This window comes from Grampus griseus, assembly GCF_964374135.1.
Source record: "Grampus griseus genome assembly, chromosome: 11".
Classification (NCBI taxonomy): domain Eukaryota; kingdom Metazoa; phylum Chordata; class Mammalia; order Artiodactyla; family Delphinidae; genus Grampus; species Grampus griseus.
The window spans coordinates 68,720,521-68,739,665 of NC_139005.1; the positions used below are offsets into that span (position 1 = coordinate 68,720,521).

The 19,145-nt window shown below is 33.1% G+C and overlaps 1 protein-coding gene across 1 annotated transcript in view; it reads left to right on the plus strand.

Annotated features, from left to right (window-relative positions):
• Window positions 1-19,145, plus strand: part of LRRIQ1 (leucine rich repeats and IQ motif containing 1) — a gene marked incomplete at both ends in the record, with an annotated part of 173,919 nt that overhangs the window by 47,875 nt on the left and 106,899 nt on the right. The window contains 2 exons of the mRNA XM_082665558.1: window positions 3,996-4,069; window positions 7,371-7,464. Of these exons, the coding sequence (XP_082521684.1) occupies window positions 3,996-4,069; window positions 7,371-7,464 (168 nt within the window). The remainder of the gene's footprint in view (window positions 1-3,995; window positions 4,070-7,370; window positions 7,465-19,145) is intronic.

Sequence of the window (19,145 nt, forward strand, 5' to 3'; positions counted from 1 at the left end):
AAAATTCCCTCAAATTATTTTAATCACATCTAAAATATGAAAGTTGATTTGTCTTTAAAAGGATATTTACCCCGAACAGCACTGTCAGATAATACTATTTAAGTAATTTGGGCCATCACAAACTTACTGGATCTTTTCACAGTATTTTTTAGGTAAGAAATACAATTTCAGTAGAAATACTCAGCTATGCTTTGGACATATGAAGTAAATCACTCAGTAATTGACATATCTAGTATATTTTATAGAACTAGATCTCAAGCCACATTGATAAGCATAATAATTTTTAAAGAATTTAGAAAATATTTAAATCAAGAACATCTTTTGAGAAATAATGCCTTTATTTCTTTGGACAATTTATGTCATCAAAGAAATATTCTGCTTTTAAAAATTAAAATTAACACTAGCTGATAGACTTTTACCCTATCAATATGATGTGCCTTGTTTCTCATATCAATCTGATATGACCAGAAATTTTATAATAAACTGGACTACTAAAAAAATTTTAGAGTTGATAACAATAACTGGGATACTTAAACCAAATAATCCATATTTATAATTTTGTTTGTTTAGTTTTATAACATTTGGATATTGAGGTGGTGTTTGCCATTTTAGGGGATACAAAACTGAGTACCATATGTCCTGACCCTCAAAAAAACTCTTAGATGTAAAATAACAATTTGTTGAACTTAGCTATATAAAAAAGTGGTGAAATTATTATATAATATATGCTATTTTGAATTTTTAATAATATTGTCACTTATATTTGAAGATATTTTTAATGGGTCTCTCAAAGCTCTTTGCACAAGTAACCTCCTACCATTTTCAGGATGAAAGAATAAGTCCTGAGGACACCAGGGAAATGTGATTGGTAGTAATGAACACATAGAGCAGTGAAATTATTTCCTAAAATCGTAGTGAAAAATTATCTTCAAACTTAGGATTTTTCACCATAAGTTAATATCATTAACTGTAGAAATTACCCATTTTATGTTAAGCTTTTACATGTGCATTGACTTTTTAAGAACTATTTTAGGTTTGATAAAACTCAGGGTCAACAGATCTGGGTTTGAATTCTGAATCTACAACTTATCTGTCAGTTGACACTGATTAACTCTTTTCTCACTACCTGATCCTCAGTTTTTTCACTTGTAAAAGGGGTGGTAACACCTACCTTACCTATTTTATGGGATTTTAATGATTACCCAAAAGGAAAATGTATGTCAATACATTTTGAAAACCTGAGAGAATTTTATAAATGTGATATTTGGATTTGTGTGTGGTATGTCTTTTAAATTGTGTGTGTTTTTCTTTTAATTTTTAATAAATATTTTCATCACAAGGAAGAAATTATGTGCCCATATGCTTTTTTCCAACAAATGAAATACATATAAAGAATGATACTTAGTACATATTGTTTGAAATACATGTTTCATCCTGACTTCTGTTTTAAATTTTCATTAGGACATGTGACTGTTTTAAGTTTTTCTCAGTGGAGTTCTAACTGGAAGACTTTCCAGCTTCATAAACCTTTCTACTTCCAGTGAGACTCTAAGTAGGAGCAGAAAGTGGAAACTATTACCCATTGGCTGCTCATTGTACAAATCTTTTGCTTTTTGTCGTCTTTGAAATTTATATCTTTTTTATGCCCAGGGCTAATGTGACAAGGTCAAATGGTATTAGGTTTTCACTAATGTCCTTTGTCTTTCTGGTTTGAATTTTCTTAGAAAAAATATACACAGAATGTCAGTAAAAGGAAAAGTTCTAGAGGTTAAAATAAAAACGATTCTACTATTAGGTTTCTACCATCCTAGTGGTGAATAAATAGCTAGTTTTCTTGATTAAAATTTCCAAAAAGGAGCATGATTCTAAAAGCATGGTTATCTGAAAAGGCAAAATTTCGATATTATGAAAAATATGTGGTCAAACCAAATATTTCTTCACCTGAAGAAATACTTTATTTTTGCAAAGGGAATTTTTATTTTTAATTCTAAAACTTTATTGGTTATTTTTAGTTAATGTCTTCATATAACCTATATGTTACCAAATATTGCCATATAACTTATTGGTTAAAAACATGAGATATTCTGAAAAAAGAAAAACTCATTATCTATTAATCTTTCAAAATCCATTTAGTAGGAGGGTAAAGATTTAGCATTAGAAATATACTAACGGTAAAAAAGAAATAAGAATTTTCTTTTAATAAATACATTTATTATAATTGTATTTTCACTTAAATAACTTAAATTTCTTACTTGTAGTAATGATCTAGAATGCCTGAATAGGAAATGTCACAAAATTAGGACTTGAATGCACTAATTACGTATTGACAAAGTTTTAAGTTTCTTTTTCAGTGTACATGTGACATTTCAGTAAATTTTTTATTAAAGAGTGTGTGTACAAATAATGAACTGTATATGCAAATGTAATGGCCAATATTTGATCACTTTTTCTTTTATTACCTTGGATTTTTCCCCTGGAAATTGTTTTTAAGAAGCAGTGTTATATAGGTAGTGTAAATAGTAATATTGTACTTAGGATTGGCTACAATCAGAGAGGTCTTCCAGACTCCTTATTTAGTCTGTTTTATCATCAGTTGCATCTTCTGTCTCTCTTCTAATGCAGAACAGGATAATACAGGAGAGGAGTTAATGTCAGTACAAGGGTTGGCTTTGTGCCATGAGGCTTCCAGTCACAGTGTTATCCTGTAAGCTTCTGATCTTAGAATAATAGTGCTTTTTTTTTTCCTACCATGGCAGGGTGTTGGTAGAAATAAAGATGTAAAAATCTCTGCCAGGTAAACTAGGGGGACAATATAAAAAAACCAAGAAAGTAGAAGTGGAAACTAATGCATACTTTTTTTTCCTTTTTTGTACCAGAAATACTCATTTAGTGGAAGTATATTTTGAACATATATGGATCTTCAACATTTATAGAGGGGATTAGTTCAGATTAGTTTTGTATTTGTGATGAGAATATATTTTATACAAAGTAATTTTTATCTTGTTTAAAGATTTAGATGAACTAGCTTAATTTTTATTGCCAAATAGCTAGGGTAATGTGATATTATGTGATAAAGTAAGTGTAAACTTGTCTTGGTTGGAAATGTAAATCAAACTAAAATTAATTTTCCCTGCATAGCTTTTGTTACCAATAAAGTGAGTATTTTCAGTATCACTTATGTTCCTTGTTTGAATATGGGGTCTTAATGACAATTGTATCTTCGAAAATGATAGAAACTTTTAAAAGTAGTAGAAAAGTTTATTATTATTAGAATTTGAACATGCTTGTTTTAATAATGAGTATTAATTTTAAAAATTAGTATATTTCTGCCAAATTTAAGTTATTCTATCAATAGAAAACAATTTCTATTATGTGTTCCTTAAATGCATATTTCCAATTTAAAAATAACCCCAGTGTAACCTTGTGCACTTACAGGACTTATAATACTTTTAATCTAGTAAATGAAACCTTCTTTAAATTAGAAACAAAACTAGTGACTCTAATTAAAGTTATATTGTTAAAAAGTAAAAATACATATTTTTTATGTTTTTACCTCTTACTGGTTTGTTAAATGTTTGAGCCAGAAAAAAAATACATAGAAAATATGAATTCTGTGTAAATTTGGCCATATGCAAAGATACAACAATAACAACAAAAAACCCATTTATTTTTATTTAAGTACCAAGTACACATTAAGCTTCATGATAATTATGATTGATACTAGCAATTCCATGATAACTTCTCTTTAGAAATAAATCTTTCATTATAGAATAAATACTTAAAATCTTATAATTACTGCATTTTTAATAAGTATTGTTAGTAAAGATTATATTATTGTATTCTGTTGTGAAAATGCAATTGTATATAGTTATACATTTCTTCCAAATTTATAATTTATAACATTATATAATTGTGTTATATAGATATATATTTACATCAATAATATTAAGAACATTCCAATTTAAAATTTTTATAAATTCCATTTTGGTTTTCAGCTTGACAAAAATCATACCACTTTTTCATTTTGTTTCTTTGGAAAAACTAGATGTCAGCAACAATTGTCTTTCTGGTAAGTTTATAGTAATATATAATTGTTTTTTAAATAATAGGCTTTTGAGTTTCTGTTCCAAGTATGGTAAGGCGTTGTTTTGGGTAGATGAGTTAATGGCATTTACAAATAACATATCTATACAAAATGGTGTAGAGGAGGAAAAATTTCCTCTACCTTCTCAGGCTAAGCCTGAGAATTAAACTGATGTAAGTCAGATAAACAGAAAAAGAGAATACAAGTTATAATTTTTTTTTTTTTAACATGTACATAGGAGTTCTCACAAGAAAATAAAGACCCCAAGAAGCAATCAGAGTTGAACTTACATAGTGAGCTGGACAAAGAGTAGTAAATTGTGAAAATGTGATGAGGCAGAGGGGCTTGGGCTAAGGTAGTTAATTGGATGGAAAAGTGACTAGGAAACAAAGGCTAGTTTAACAGGTTTGTTTGTATACATATCTCTTGGCCTGGACTTCCTGTCCTTGTGATAAGAATGTCCCTTTGCTTCTGGTATAGGTCGAATATCTTTCACATAGGAATTTAATCTCCTGCTTTGAAGAAAAAGAAGGAAGGTCAGAGGGCCCTTGCATCTGCTCTTTTTTAAGTGCCTTTAACTCAAAATAGTCAAAATGCCAGAATGGCGTACTGAGGTGCCGTGTATTCTAAACTCCTTCAAATGTGTGGTGAAATAATTTAATTAAAAATTTCTCTCCACTTTTAAAATCATATTACTTCCATATCTTTCTGGTAAACCTGGGAAAATGTCAGAATTATATTCTTATTTAAAATTCATATATCTTTTACCTATGAAATGAATAGCCTAATGAAGATAAGTAAACAAACTTGTGTAAGTTGTTGACTCCTAACCAGACATCCATTAAAAGTTTATTAAATTAAAGAATGATGAATTGATTTGGTTAAACAGTCCCTCCCCCCAAATTTCCCCATCTCCATTTTCAGCCAGTCCCCTCATAGAGACAATCACAGTTCTAAATTTGTCACCATAGGTTAAATTTGACTGTTGTACAACTTTGTATTAATGAGATCAAATAGTATTTGCTTGGCATTCATGTGATATTCCACCACATCAGTTGTTCAGTTGTTTGTAAAGGTAGTCTTTTTTTTCTGAAGTGTAGTCCTTTGTATAAATATATTACACTTTGTCCATTATCCTGTTTATTGATATTTTAATTTTTTCCTGTTTGAGGCTACTGTGATTACAAAGTTCCTATGGAAATTCTTGTACAAATATTTTTGTAAACACATGTTTTCAGTTCCTTTGGGTAAATGTTTAGAGTGTAATTACTGGATAATAGAGTAGGTGCATGTTTAACTTTATAAGAAACTGTTAAAACTGTTTTCCAAATAGTTGTAACATTTTATTTCCCCGCTAGTGATGTGTAAGAGTTCCAATCGCTCCATTCTTACAGCGTTTTTAGTATTTCGTTGTGTTATCTCATTATGGTTTTAGTTTGCATTTCCCTGATGGAAAATGATATTGAACCTCTTTGCATGTATTTATTGATGATTTCTGTATATTCTTTTGTGTCTATTCATGTGTCTTACCATTTAAAAAATCTGGTTATTTGCCTTTTATTGATTTCAATAAATTCTTTATATATTCTGGATGAAATTCTTTGTCAGACATGTTTTGTGGATGTTTCTCACAGTCCCTCTTTTACCTATTAATTTTGTTGATGATATCTTTAGATGAGCAGAAGTTTTCAATTTTGGTGAAACTTTATTATTTTTAATAGTTTTTGCTCTCTGTGTCCTTTGTAATATTTTTCTACCTCCAGATTGAGATGATTTTCTATGCTTTCTTACTTTCTTGTAAGAAAGTAAGAAGTCTTATACTTTAAGTTTTTACTTTTAGGTCTGTGATCCACCTCAAATTATTTTTTATGAAAGGTTTGAAGTAGAGGATGAGTTCAATTTTTAATATGGATATTTAGTTAACTGTTCCAGCAACATTTGTTGAACGAACTATTTTCATCATTGAATGACTTTGATGTCTTTGTCAAAAAATTGATTTACATTTTGCCTATGTTGGGATGTGTCCCTATTAACTGATTTTTCTCTTAATGATGTCATATTTTCCTATTTCTTTTTATGTCCAATAATTTTTAACTGTATGTTGAACATTGTTCGTAGTACAGTTTGCTGAGTCTGGCTGTTGTTGTCTTCCTTTTAAAGGGTATTAAGTGTAATTCTGGCAGGCAGTTAAAGTATTGGTGGATAATTTTGTTGATGTCAGCCTTAATTTCATTCCCTTCTAGGACAAGTCATTTTAGTTTTCACCTCTCAGTGCATGCCCCTACCCCAGGGCATTGTCTTCACTCCTAATGCATGTTCTTTCTGGATTTTAGCTGAATCTCTGAGCTATTCAGTTGAGTCTCATATGACGGGGCTGAAATTCCAACGTCTTTCACTGCTGCATGAACTATAATGTCATCATTCGGCTGTTAGCCTGATAGCAGGTTATCTCTGCTAGGTTTTTCAGAGTGTTGCCCTGCCTGTAACTCCTAGCACTCCAAGGACCTGCGGCAAATCCTCACATAGACTTCTTCCCCCAATTTCCTCCCCCGAGCATATGCACACACAGCTTCTTCTCAGAACTTTTCACCATAAATTCCAGCTTCACATCTAAACTTTGCCTCCTCACTCAGCAAAACAGCCTCTTTGCTTGGTTTCCACTTTCTTGCTCTAAGGTAAAATGCATTTAGGCAGAAAACCATTGTGATTGTCAGCTCACCATGTGTGTTTCCCTTTTCTCTGAGTGAGGCTTAAAAACAGGTGCTTCATGTTTATTGCTCAGTTTTATGATTGTTTTCTGTGGGAGAGTAATTCTGGTATAAATTACTCTTAATGTATCCTAGACTGACCTACTATTTTTACTTTTGAAACTATAAATATAATTCTGTTTAGGCATATGTTCAATTTTACCACTATCCTATTACTTTTGATTTTACTTTTTTAGATTTTGTGTTTGCAATTTGGGGCAAACTGCTCTAAGCCCTTTACATACATTATCTCATTTAATCCTCACCCTATGAGATAGAGATGAACCTGAATCATCAAGCAGTTGTATGATTTGCATAAATTCACACAGTGGCTAAATGGTAGAAATATGTATTTTGATAGCAGAGTCTATGTTCTTAATATGGTCTCCTTTTAAAAGCATATCGTATTCTGCAAAATAAATATTTTTTGTTTTCTTTCTTTAATAGCTAACCCATAAATAAAATGGTCATTGATTTATGATTATTTTTCTTTATCTGTGATAACTTTCATAATAATTTTTATTGTTTATTTTCTATAGATCTTACAAGTGCCCTAAGGTGGTTTGATGCATGCTTTTCTCTCCATGAATTGTCTCTCACTGGAAACCCACTTCTTCAAGAAATAAACTGGAGGTAAAGAAACAATATTGCACCCTATGTACATACTTTATTATAGTTGCAGAGAACACAGTTCCATGAAAATTGTTCTGTGTATACTAATTACTTGGGAAAAGTTAATAAAAAATAATTTAAAAGATATTCAAAACAAAACAGTTTTGTAAAAATACTTTTAAAAATATCTTCTACCTAAAATAATTTTTGTACATGTACGAAGTAATGCAAATTTGAAATGATACTTTTGATCCATACCATGGATTATGTGACACTTTTAGTATGATGTCAACTTAGGTTTTGTGTTTATAGAAAAGACATTTGCTGGAAATTACTTTTTTTTTTTTTTGCGGTACGCGGGCCTCTCACTGTTGTGGCCTCTCCCGTTGTGGAGCACAGGCTCCGGACGTGCAGGCTCAGCAGCCATTTGATTTTGTTTTATTTTCTTAACAGAGAAAGTTGGTGTCTGTTAAAGTATGTGTTATAAGTATATATGAATTCATGCCTCTATTTTGAATATTGCAGTACCTAGATGTAAAAGAAAAAAAAATTTTGTGATTTTTTTAAAGCTTTTTTTTAAAAAATTTAATTTTATTTATTTTTGGCTGCATTGGGTCTTCATTGCTGCATGTGGGCTTTCTTTAGTTGAGGCAAGCGGGGACTACTCTTTGTTGCAGTGCGTGGACTTCTCCTTGCAGTGGTTTCTCTTGTTGCGGAGCATGGGCTCTAGGTGCGCGGGATTCAGTAGTTGTGGTGCATGGGCTCAGTAGTTGTGGCACATGGGCTTAGTTGCTCCATGGCATGTGGGATCTTCCCGGACCAAGGATCGAACCCGTGTCCCTTGCATTAGCAGGTGGATTCTTACCCACTGAGCCACCAGGGAAATCACTTGATTTTTTTTTTTAATTTAATTTATTTTTTCTACAGCAGGTTCTTATTAGTCATCAATTTTATACACATCAGTGTATACATGTCAACCCCAAACTCCCAATTCATCCCACCACCACCCCTGCCCCCCCGCCACTTCCCCCCCTTGGTGTCCATACGTTTGTTCTCTGCATCTGTGTCTCCATTTCTGCCCTTCAAACCAGTTCATCTGTACCATTTTTCTAGGTTCCACATACATGCGTTGATATACGATACTTGTTTTTCTCTTTTGACTTACTTCACTCTGTATGACAGTCTCTAGATCCATCCATGTCTCTACAAATGACTCAATTTCATTCCTTTTTATGACTGAGTAATACTCCATCGTATATATGTACCACATCTTCTTTATCCATTCATCTTTCGATGGGCATTTAGGTTGTTTCCATGTCCTGGCTATTGTAAATAGTGCTGCAATGAACATAGGGGTGCATGTGTCTTTTTGAATTACGGTTTTCTCTGGGTATATGCCCAGTAGTGGGATCGCTGGGTCATATGGTAATTCTATTTTTAGTTTTTTAAGGAACCTCCATACTGTTCTCCGTAGTAGCTGTATCAATTTCCATTCCCACAACAGTGCAAGAGGGTTCCCTTTTCTCCACACCCTCTCCAGCATTTGTTGTTTGTAGATTTTCTGATGATCCCCATTCAAACTGGTGTGAGGTGATTCCTCATTGCAGTTTTGATTTGCATTTCTCTAATAATTAGTGATGTTGAGCATCTTTTCATGTGTTTCTTGGCCATCTGTATGTCTTCTTTGGAGAAATGTCTATTTAGGTCTTCTGCCCATTTTTGGATTGGGTTGTTTGCTTTTTTAATATCAACCTGCTTGAGCTGTTTATATATTTTGGAGATTAATCCTTTGTCCGTTGATTCGTTTGCGAATATTTTCTCCCATTCTGAGGGCTGTCTTTTTGTCTTGTTTATGGTTTCCTTTGCTGTGCAAAAGCTTTTAAGTTTCATTAGGTCCCATTTGTTTATTTTTGTTTTTATTTCCATTAATCTAGGAGGTGGATCAGAAAAGATCTTGCTGTGATTTATGTCAAAGAGTGTTCTTCCTGTGTTTTCCTGTAAGAGTTTAATAGTGTCCGGTCTTACATTTAGGTCTCTAATCAATGTTGAGTTTATTTTTGTGTATGGTGTTAGAGAGTGTTCTTATTCTATTCTTTTCCATGTAGCTATCCATTTTTCTCAGCACCACTTATTGAAGAGACTGTCTTTTCTCCATTGTATATCCTTGCCTTCTTTGTCATAGATTAGTTGACCATAGGTACGTGGGTTTATATCTGGGCTTTCTATGCTATTCCATTGATCTATATTTCTGTTTTTGTGTCAGTACCATATTGTCTCGATTACTGTAGCTTTGTAGTATAGTCTGAAGTCAGGGAGTCTGATTACTCCAGCTCCGGTTTTTTTCCCTCAAGACCGCTTTGGCTATTCGGGGTCTTTTGTGTCTCCATACAAATTTTAAGATTTTTTGTTCTAATTCTGTAAAAAATGCCATTGGTAATTTGGTAGGGATTGCATTGAATCTGTAGATTGCTTAGGTTGGTGGAGTCAGTCATTTTCACAATATTGAATCTTCCAATCCAAGAACATGGTATATGTCTCCATCTGTTTGTATCATCTATAATTTCTTTCATCAGTGTCTTATAGTTTTCTGCATACAGGTCTTTTGTCTCCCTAAGTAGGTTTATTCCTAGGTATTTTATTTCTTTTTGTTGCAACAGTAAATGGGAGTGTTTCCTTAATTTCTCTTTCAGATTTTTCATCATTAGTGTATAGGAATGCAAGAGATTTCTGTGCATTAATTTTGTATCCTGCTACTTTACCAAATTCATTGATTAGCTCTAGTGGTTTTCTGGTGACATTGTTAGGATTCTCTATATATAGTATCATGTCGTCTGCAAAGACTGACAGTTTTACTTCTTCTTTTCCAGTTTGTATTCCTTTTATTTCTTTCTCTTCTTTGATTGCCATGGCTAGGACTTCCAAAACTATGTTGAATTATAGTGGTGAGAGTGAAAATCCTTGTCTTGTTCCTGATCTTAGAGGAAATGCCTTCAGTTTTTCACCATTGAGAATGATGTTTGCTGTGGGTTTGTTGTATATGGCCTTTATTATGTTGAGGTAGGTTCCCTCTATGCCCACTTTCTGGAGAGTTTTTATCATAAATGGGTGTTGAATTTTGTCAAAAGCTTTTTCTGCATCTATTGAGATAATCATATGATTTTTCTTCTTCAATTTGTTAATATGGTGTTTCACATTGATTGATTTGTGTATACTGAAGAATCCTTGCATCCCTGAGATAAATCCCACTTGATCATGTTGTATGGTCCTTCTAATGTGTTGTTGGATTTTTTTTTTTTACATTTTTACATGTATATTCATCAGTGATATTGGTCTGTAATTTTCTTTTATGTAGTATCTTTGTCTGGTTTTGGTATCAGGGTGATGGTGGCCTCATAGAATGAGTTTGGGAGTGTTCCTTCCTCTGCAGTTTTTTGGAAGAGTTTGAGTAGGATGGGTGTTAGCTCTTCTCTAAATGTTTGATAGAATTCACCTGTGAAGCCATGTGGTCCTGGAGTTTTGTTTCTTGGAAGATTTTTAATCACAGTTTCAATTTCATTACTTGTGATTAGTCTGTTCATATTTTCTATTTCTTCCTGGTTCAGTCTTGGAAGGTTATACCTTTCTAAGAATTTGTCCATTTCTTCCAGGTTGTCCATTTTATTGGCATAGAGTAACTTGTAGTAGTCTCTTAGGATGCTTTGTATTTCTGTGGTATCTGTTGTAACTTCTCCTTTTTCATTTCTAATTTTATTGATTTGAGTCCTCTCCCTCTTTTTCTTGATGAATCTGGCTAATGGTTTATCAATTTTGTTTATCTTCTCAAAGAACCAGCGTTTAGTTTTATTGATTTTTGCTATTGTCTTCTTTGTTTCTATTTCATTTATTTCTGCTCTGATCTTTATGATTTCTTTCCTTCTACTAACTTTGCGTTTTGTTTGTTCTTTTTTCTCTATTTCCTTTAGGTGTAAGGTTAGGTTGTTTATTTGAGATATTTGTTGTTTCTTGAGGTAGGATTGTATTGCCATAAACTTCCCTCTTAGAACTGCTTTTGCCTCATCCCATATGTTTTGGATCATCGTGTTTTCCTTGTAATTTGTCTCTATGTATTTTTAAATTTCCGCTTTGATTTCTTCAGTGATCTCTTGGTTATTTAGTAATGTATTGTTTAGCCTCCATGTGTTTTTTACTTTTTTTTCCCTGCAGTTGATTTTTATTCTCATAGTGTTGTAATCAGAAAAGATACTTGATATGATTTCAGTTTTCTTAAATGTACTGAGGCTTGATTTGTGACCCAAGATGTGATCTATCCTGGAGAATGTTCCATGCACACTTGAGAAGAAAGTGTAATCTGCTGTTTTTGGATGAAATGTCCTCTAAATATCAATTAAATCTGTCTTATCTATTGTATCATTTAAAGCTTTTGTTTCCTTATTAATTTTCTGTTTGGATGATCTCCCCATTGGTGTAATTGAGGTGTTAAAGTCCCCCATTATTATTGTGTTACTGTTGATTTTCTCTTTTATAGCTGGTAGCAGTTGCCTTATGTATTGAGGTGCTCCTATGTTGGGTGCATATATATTTGTAATTGTTATAGCTTCTTCTTGGATTGATCCCTTAATCATTATGTTGTGTCCTTCCTTGTCTCTTTTAACATTCTTTATTTTAAAGTCCATTTTACCTGACATGAGTATTGCTACTCCAGCTTTCTTTTGATTTCCATTTGCATGGAATATCTTTTTCCATCCCCTCACTGTCACTCTGTATGTATCCCTAGGTCTGAAGTGGGTCTCTTGTATACAGCATATATATGGGTCTTGTGTTTGTATCCATTTAGCGAGCCTGTGTCTTTTGGTTGGAGCATTTACTCCATTCCCGTTTATGGTAATTATCAATATGTATGTTCCTATGACCATTTTCTTTATTGTTTTGAGTTTGTTTCTGTAGGTCCTTTTCTTCTCTTGTGTTTCCCACTTAGAGGAGTTCCTTTAGCATTTGCTGTAGAGCTGGTTTGGTGGTGCTGAATTCTTTTAGCTTTTGCTTGTCTGTAAAACTTTTGATTTCTCTATCGTATCTGAATGAGATCCTTGCCGGGTAGAGTAATCTTGGTGGTAGGTTCTTCCCTTTCATCACTTTAGATATATCATGCCACTCCCTTCTGGCTTGTAGAGTTTCTGCTGAGAAATCAGCTGTTAACCTTATGGGAGTTCCCTTGTATGTTATTTGTCGTTTTTCCCTTGCTGCTTTAAATAATTTTTCTTTTTCTTTAATTTTTGCCAATTTGATTACTATGTGTCTTGGAGTGTTTCTCCATGGGTTTATCCTGTATGGGACTCTCTGCACTTCCTTGACTGGGTAGCTATTTCCTTTCCCATGTTAGGGAAGTTTTCGACTATAATCTCTTCTAATATTTTCTCAGGTCCTTTCTCTCCCTCTTCTCCTTCTGGGACCCATATAATGCGAATGTTGTTGCGTTTAATGTTGTCCCAGAGGTCTCTTAGTCTGTCTTCATTTCTTTTCATTCTTTTTTCTTTATTTTCTTCCGCAGCAGTGAATTCCACCATTCTGTCTTCCAGGTCACTTATCCGTTCTTCTGCCTCAGTTATTCTGCTATTGATTCCTTCTAGTGTAGTTTATTTCAGTTATTTTATTGTTCATCTCTGTTTGTTTGTTCTTTAAATCTTCTAGGTCTTTGTTAAACATTCTTGCGTCTTCTCGATTTTTGCCTCCATTCTTTTTCTGAGTTCCTGGATCATCTTCACTATCATTATTCTGAATTCTTTTTCTGGAAGGTTGCCTATCTTCACTTCATTTAGTTGTTTTTCTGGGGTTTTATCTTGTTCCTTCATCTGGTATATAGCCCTCTGCCTTTTCATCTTGTCCGTCTCTGTGAATCTGGTTTTTGTTCCACAGGCTGCAGGATTGTAATTCTTCTTGCTTCTGCTCTGTGATTTTTTTTTTAATGAATTTTCTTTTAAAAAAAATTCTCTAATCTGAAACTCTGAAATTATGCTAACACCATTTTCCCCAAGTTAAGCTTCATCTTTTGTATAATCACATTTTTTGAAGTAATTTACATATAATAAAATTTATCAGTTTTGAGTATCAGTTTATGAGTATGAATATTGTGTAAAAACCACCACAATCAAGTTATTGAATATTTTTATCACCTTGAAAAATTACCTTATGCCCCTGGGTGGTCAGTCCCCTCTTCCAATTGTTAAAAATGTCTCTCCACTGCCTTATTACTCTCACTGTTTCTGATGAGAAGTCTGTGAACATTCATGTCTTCATTCCTCTGTCTCTGAGTACTTTTAAGATTTTCTCTTCATCAGTGGTCTTCAGCAATTTGATTATAATGTGATTTGGTTGCTTTTATATAAATTTACTCTGCTTAGGATTTTTTTTTTATTGGCTTAAGTTTTTTTAATTTAATGTATAGTTGATTTACCATGTTGTGTTAGTTGCAGGTGTACAGCAGAATGATTCAGTTATGTGTGAGTATGAGTATTCTTTTCAGATGTTTTTCTATTATGGGTTATTACAAGTTATTGAATATAGTTCCCTTTCTTATACAGTAAGTCCTTAATGTTTATCTACTTTATACATAGTAGTGTGTACCTATTTATCCCAAACTCCTCATTTATACCTCCCCCTTGTCTTTCTTCTTTGGGAACCATAAGTTTGTCTTCTATGTCTGTGAGTCTATTTCTGTGTTGTAAATAAGTTCATTTGTATCATTTTTTTATTCCACATATAAGTGATATCATGTGATATTTGTCTTTCTCTGTCTGACTTACTTCACTTAATATGATAATCTCTAGGTCCATCCAGGTTTAGGATTTACTGAACTTCTCAGATACAGTGAATTTATAGTTTCCATAAAATTTTGAAAATTGTTGGCTAGTAATTTTCAAATATTTTGTTCTATCTTATCCTACTAGGACTCTAACTTCATCAGTATTAGACCACTTGATATATCCCAGAAGTCTCTATTGCTCTGTTCTTATATTTATTATACTTTTTTTCTGCCTGTATTTCAGTCTTACTGGTTATTGCTATGTCTTCAAATTCTCTGATATTTTCTTCCTGTATAGCTCCTGTGCTGTTTAATCCCATCTAGACTGTTTTTCAGTTCAGATCAGATATTATGATTTTCATTTCGAGACGTTGCCTTTATTTTTTAACATTTACAATTTCTCTCCTAATCATGGTCATATATTCCTGAATCACCTTGAACATATGGATAATATTTATAATAGCTGTTTTAACACCCTTGTCTGTTAATTTCATCATCTCTATCATTTTGAGGTCTATTTTTATTGATTTTTTTTTTTTATGATTCTGGGTCATATTTTCCTACTTTTTGCATGCCCAGTCAATTTTGGTTGTAGTCTGGACATTTAAAATTTTATACTTGTTGATTTCTTAATTTTGTTTTTTTTTTTTCTTTAAATAACATATATTTTGCTTCTCACGTGCAGCAGCTACATTACTTGGAATTAGTGAGATACTTTCAAAACTTCCTTTTAAGTTCTGTTAGGGAAGTCTCAAAGAAATCTTCAGACTAGTGCTAATTTAGCCCCACTACTATGGTACCAACTTTCTGAGCATTCTGCCCAATGTCTCTTATATGTATCCTTTCAACTTTGGCTGATGAGAATTATTCCCATCCTCATGTGAGTTCCTGTAATTTTTCTGCCTTTTGCTTCCCACTTGTTCTTTCCCTTGGCTTTAAGTGGTTTTTCTCTCACACATCCTCAGACTCATTTACCAGGTCTAGGTGAATTAAATCCCAGTATACTGAAAAACTTTGCATATATCCACTTTGGAATTTTCTAGTACTGGTGATGTTTATGGCCTGAACTCTTATCTCTTTTTATGTCCAGCAGCATGCATTTGTTAGATGGTTTAATATGATTTATTGTACATTTGACATTTGTATCATATCAGGTCATAGATACATCAAGGCAGAACAAGCCAAAATGGACAGGGCTTGTAGCCTAATTTCGCAAGGTGTGTTTGGCAACATGCTAAGTGTAGGGAAAGGCAACCATTTACTAAAATTCAGGTAGGAAAATCTATTTCAGGATCTTAAGTTTGGATCAAGTCAGAAAGTCTTATCAATTTGACCAGGTAGTAAAAATAATTTATGAATACAATATAGATAGGGAGAAATGAATAACTGAATAAAAGGTTGTTGTGACATCCAGTCCTAGGGCAGAAACAGTTGACTCTTTCCCCTGATTTGGTTTCCCTGTGATGTGTGGCCATAGCCAGGAAGATCCTTGTTTTTCTGAGTACTTCAGAGGAATATAAGATATCTTACAGAAGAACCAATGATCTGATTATGTTTAAAATTCCTTTACCTGACTTAATCTACCTGTAGAAAAAGATAAGAGAGTCTAGGGAGTAGTCGCTGTTCCCTCCCTTGTCTAAGGTCACTGCAAACCTGTGACATTCTCTTTCTAGATGTATTGGTTTCTTGAATTTGTTAATTGACGTTTAGTTAAGAAAACAGTAGCATTTTTACACCAAGTCAAACACCTGTGTGATTTGCTACTCATTGATGAGTATCACAGAGGAGTTATTATCTTTTTGCCAGAAAATCTATTTTTCTTTCTTTTTTCTTTAAAGCTCAGTTTCCACATAAATTTCTAATGTTACAGTGTTTTTTAGGGAAACCTGGTATGTTTCCACATGTTTTAGAACAGAACCTGTCAACTTCTAATTTAGAAACATCTGTTTCTAAGTGCAATTTAAGCTGTATAGCATGGAGGAAAGAGTATAACCCAGTGCAGTGGTTCTTAAAGGTGTATCCCCCAGACCAGCAGCTTCGTCATCACTTGGAAACCTGTTAGAAATGCAAAATCTTAAACACTGTCCAGATCCACTGAATCAGAAGATAGCAGATGATCCCCAGTAATCTGTGTTTTATCAAGCCCTTTGTGTGATTCAGTGTGCACTAAAGTTTGGAAATCATTGTGTTTTTAAACAAGGACATCTTCCTCCTGCCCCGTGTTTTGTGATCCTGGGCAAGTAACTTAACTTTTCTGTGTCTCTGAATCTTCATTAGTAAAATGAGGATAAAAATGGTACCTATCTTATGGTATAGCCATTAGACTTGAATGGGATAATGCACATATCTTGTTGATAACAATTCCTAGAACACGGTAAGCACACAAAAATCTATTATTTTCTATTACTAGGCCTACCAGACTATATATGGGTTCTTATTCAATCACCAAGTATTTAGTGTATGCCTGCTATATGCAACCTGTGTCCTAACATGTTAGACATTTTAAGGGAAATTCAATGTAACCCATGATTGCAAGTCATTTTTATAATCTTGTTAGGGATAGAAAATGTATGCAAAAATGATAACCATGAAAACTAATGGTAACAAACACTGAAACAGCATTGACTTTGTGCCCAACATCGTTCTCATCATTCTCATTTAATCCTCACAATATGCCGATGAAATAGCAACCTAGTGTCCCCATTTTATACTTAAGAAAACTGAGTTCCCAAAAGGCTAAGTAGCCTACCCAGTTTCACACAGCTAGCAAGTCAAAGACCCAGGATTCAAATCCATGCAGTCTAGCTCCAGAATCTGTGCTCTTAACTATTAGATTTTAGTACCTAATAAAATATAAGTGTCAGATGATTATTGTAGGCAAGAGATATGCTTTAGAAATTTGGAAATATTATCTTAATTTAATGTGACCAGGGAAAACTGCCTGCGCTGAAGAGGCAAACTTTGAGTTAAACCTCAAAAGTTTGGTAAGACTGAAAATCAGGGGCTTCTCTGGTGGTCCAGTGGTTAAGACTCTGCTCTCTCAATGCAGAGGGCACGGGTTCAATCCCTTGTTGGGAAACCAAATCCCACATGCTGCACGATATGGCCAAAAACTAAATAAATAAAATTAAATTAAAAAAAAAAGGAAAACCAAATTAAAAGAAAAGAAAGCCCTTCTGATGGAGGAAATATCCAAAAAAGGAGGGAATGTGAAAGGTGAAGTTAGGCTCTGTTAGAAGGCCAGTCTATTCAAGTAAAGTGGGTATAGTGGGAATACCATTGGAAAGAAGTAAGAAATCAAGTACTTATGCTTACAGTGTGTCAGAGAGTGGGCTAAGTACCTATATATATTCCTTCATTTCACAGCAGCTGAGTTAAGTTCTGTAATTATCATTCTCATTTTACAGAGTATTTACTGAACATACCAAGAGTCTCTATGAGGAATAAATATGTTACCACATGACAGCACTTTACAGTAGTGCCTGTCAGAAAGCATACTTGATAATGCTAGCCATTATTTTTAAGGAGCTATAGAGAAATTTTGAATAGTTGTATGAAAATGGAAATAGTATTTGGGGAAGCTTGTTTTTAGTAGAAAAGTGACAAGAGATTAGGGGAAAGTAGCCAAATTAAATGAAAATCCAAGCATTAAAAAATGGCTAAAATTAAGTAGTAGAAGTGACCCCAGATTATTGTACAGATCCTTATAGTTTAGAGTCCTTGTATGCCTTGTAGACACCCAAAATTATTTGTTGGAGGAATACATTACTGAATTTAATTACATTATAATGTGTAAAAGCTTGAAAAAATACATGTTTCAGCCCCTCTAATTTTTCTATTGAATTTATTCAATTTTAATTTAGTGATTGAAAATGTTATTTTCTATAAATTGAAAATTTATATTATTGTTGATTTGCAGTAATTATCAGTATCTGCAGTTCTAAAATTGGAGTCCTCAGACTCCTAGGGAACCATAGTATTTATCACATTCTCCAAGTTTCCTGAGAAGCTGATCTTAGGACAAGTTATTATAGGAAATGTCAACTATTAGTTAATGTCAAATCATAAAGTGATCAGAAATTAAAACTATTTAAGGATTTTGTGTGCATATGTGAAAAGGCCACCTAGATATGTTTCTAGACCTCTTACCAGCTTGGTGAAGGACTCCCTTTTCTGGAATAGAAGCAGTCAAGGTCCCCATCCAGATGCACTAGCTCACATTCTAGGGCTGTGCTTCTCTTACATTGAGATTTAAAGCACTAATCCCCCAAGTTTTGGGTCCTCATTTCTAGGAACCAGATCTTAGAGTGAAATTTCCCATACAAAAAGAAGAGTGTAATCATGTCTGAAAGACTGCTTAGCAGGTGATATTATTTATAATGAAAATGTCTGATGGGTTGTTTCTAGAGAGTTTTCCAAGTAATTCTATAGAACAAGTTATATAGTTGGCATACAGTGACAAATAAAAATAGCAGCTGTGCCCATTATTCAGAGCAAGTTCTTTGGGGGGCAATGGTTTTTCTATTAGGTGTTGGGCAAATAGGACATGAATTCTTTTGCTGATCTGGTATCAGTTACCATCTGAACAACTGCCATGTTGCAAGTTGCAACAACTAGAAACAAACCTATGTCCTGAGTAACCTTTCAATTTATTTATTTTTCTTTATTTTGTTTGTAGAAAGCATAAGCACTATTTTATTGAATAAAATGTGCTTCTTGTAAAATCTATTGATATAACACTGTAATACATATATAAAGATAAACATTCACATTTTATTACACTTACTAAGTATATATACTTTATAGTTTTAAAGAAAATATTTAATTGGAAATAATCAATACTGAAAGAGAATAGGTAGTATTTATATATACAATTATTTAACTATTACAATTTCTATGTTTAAGT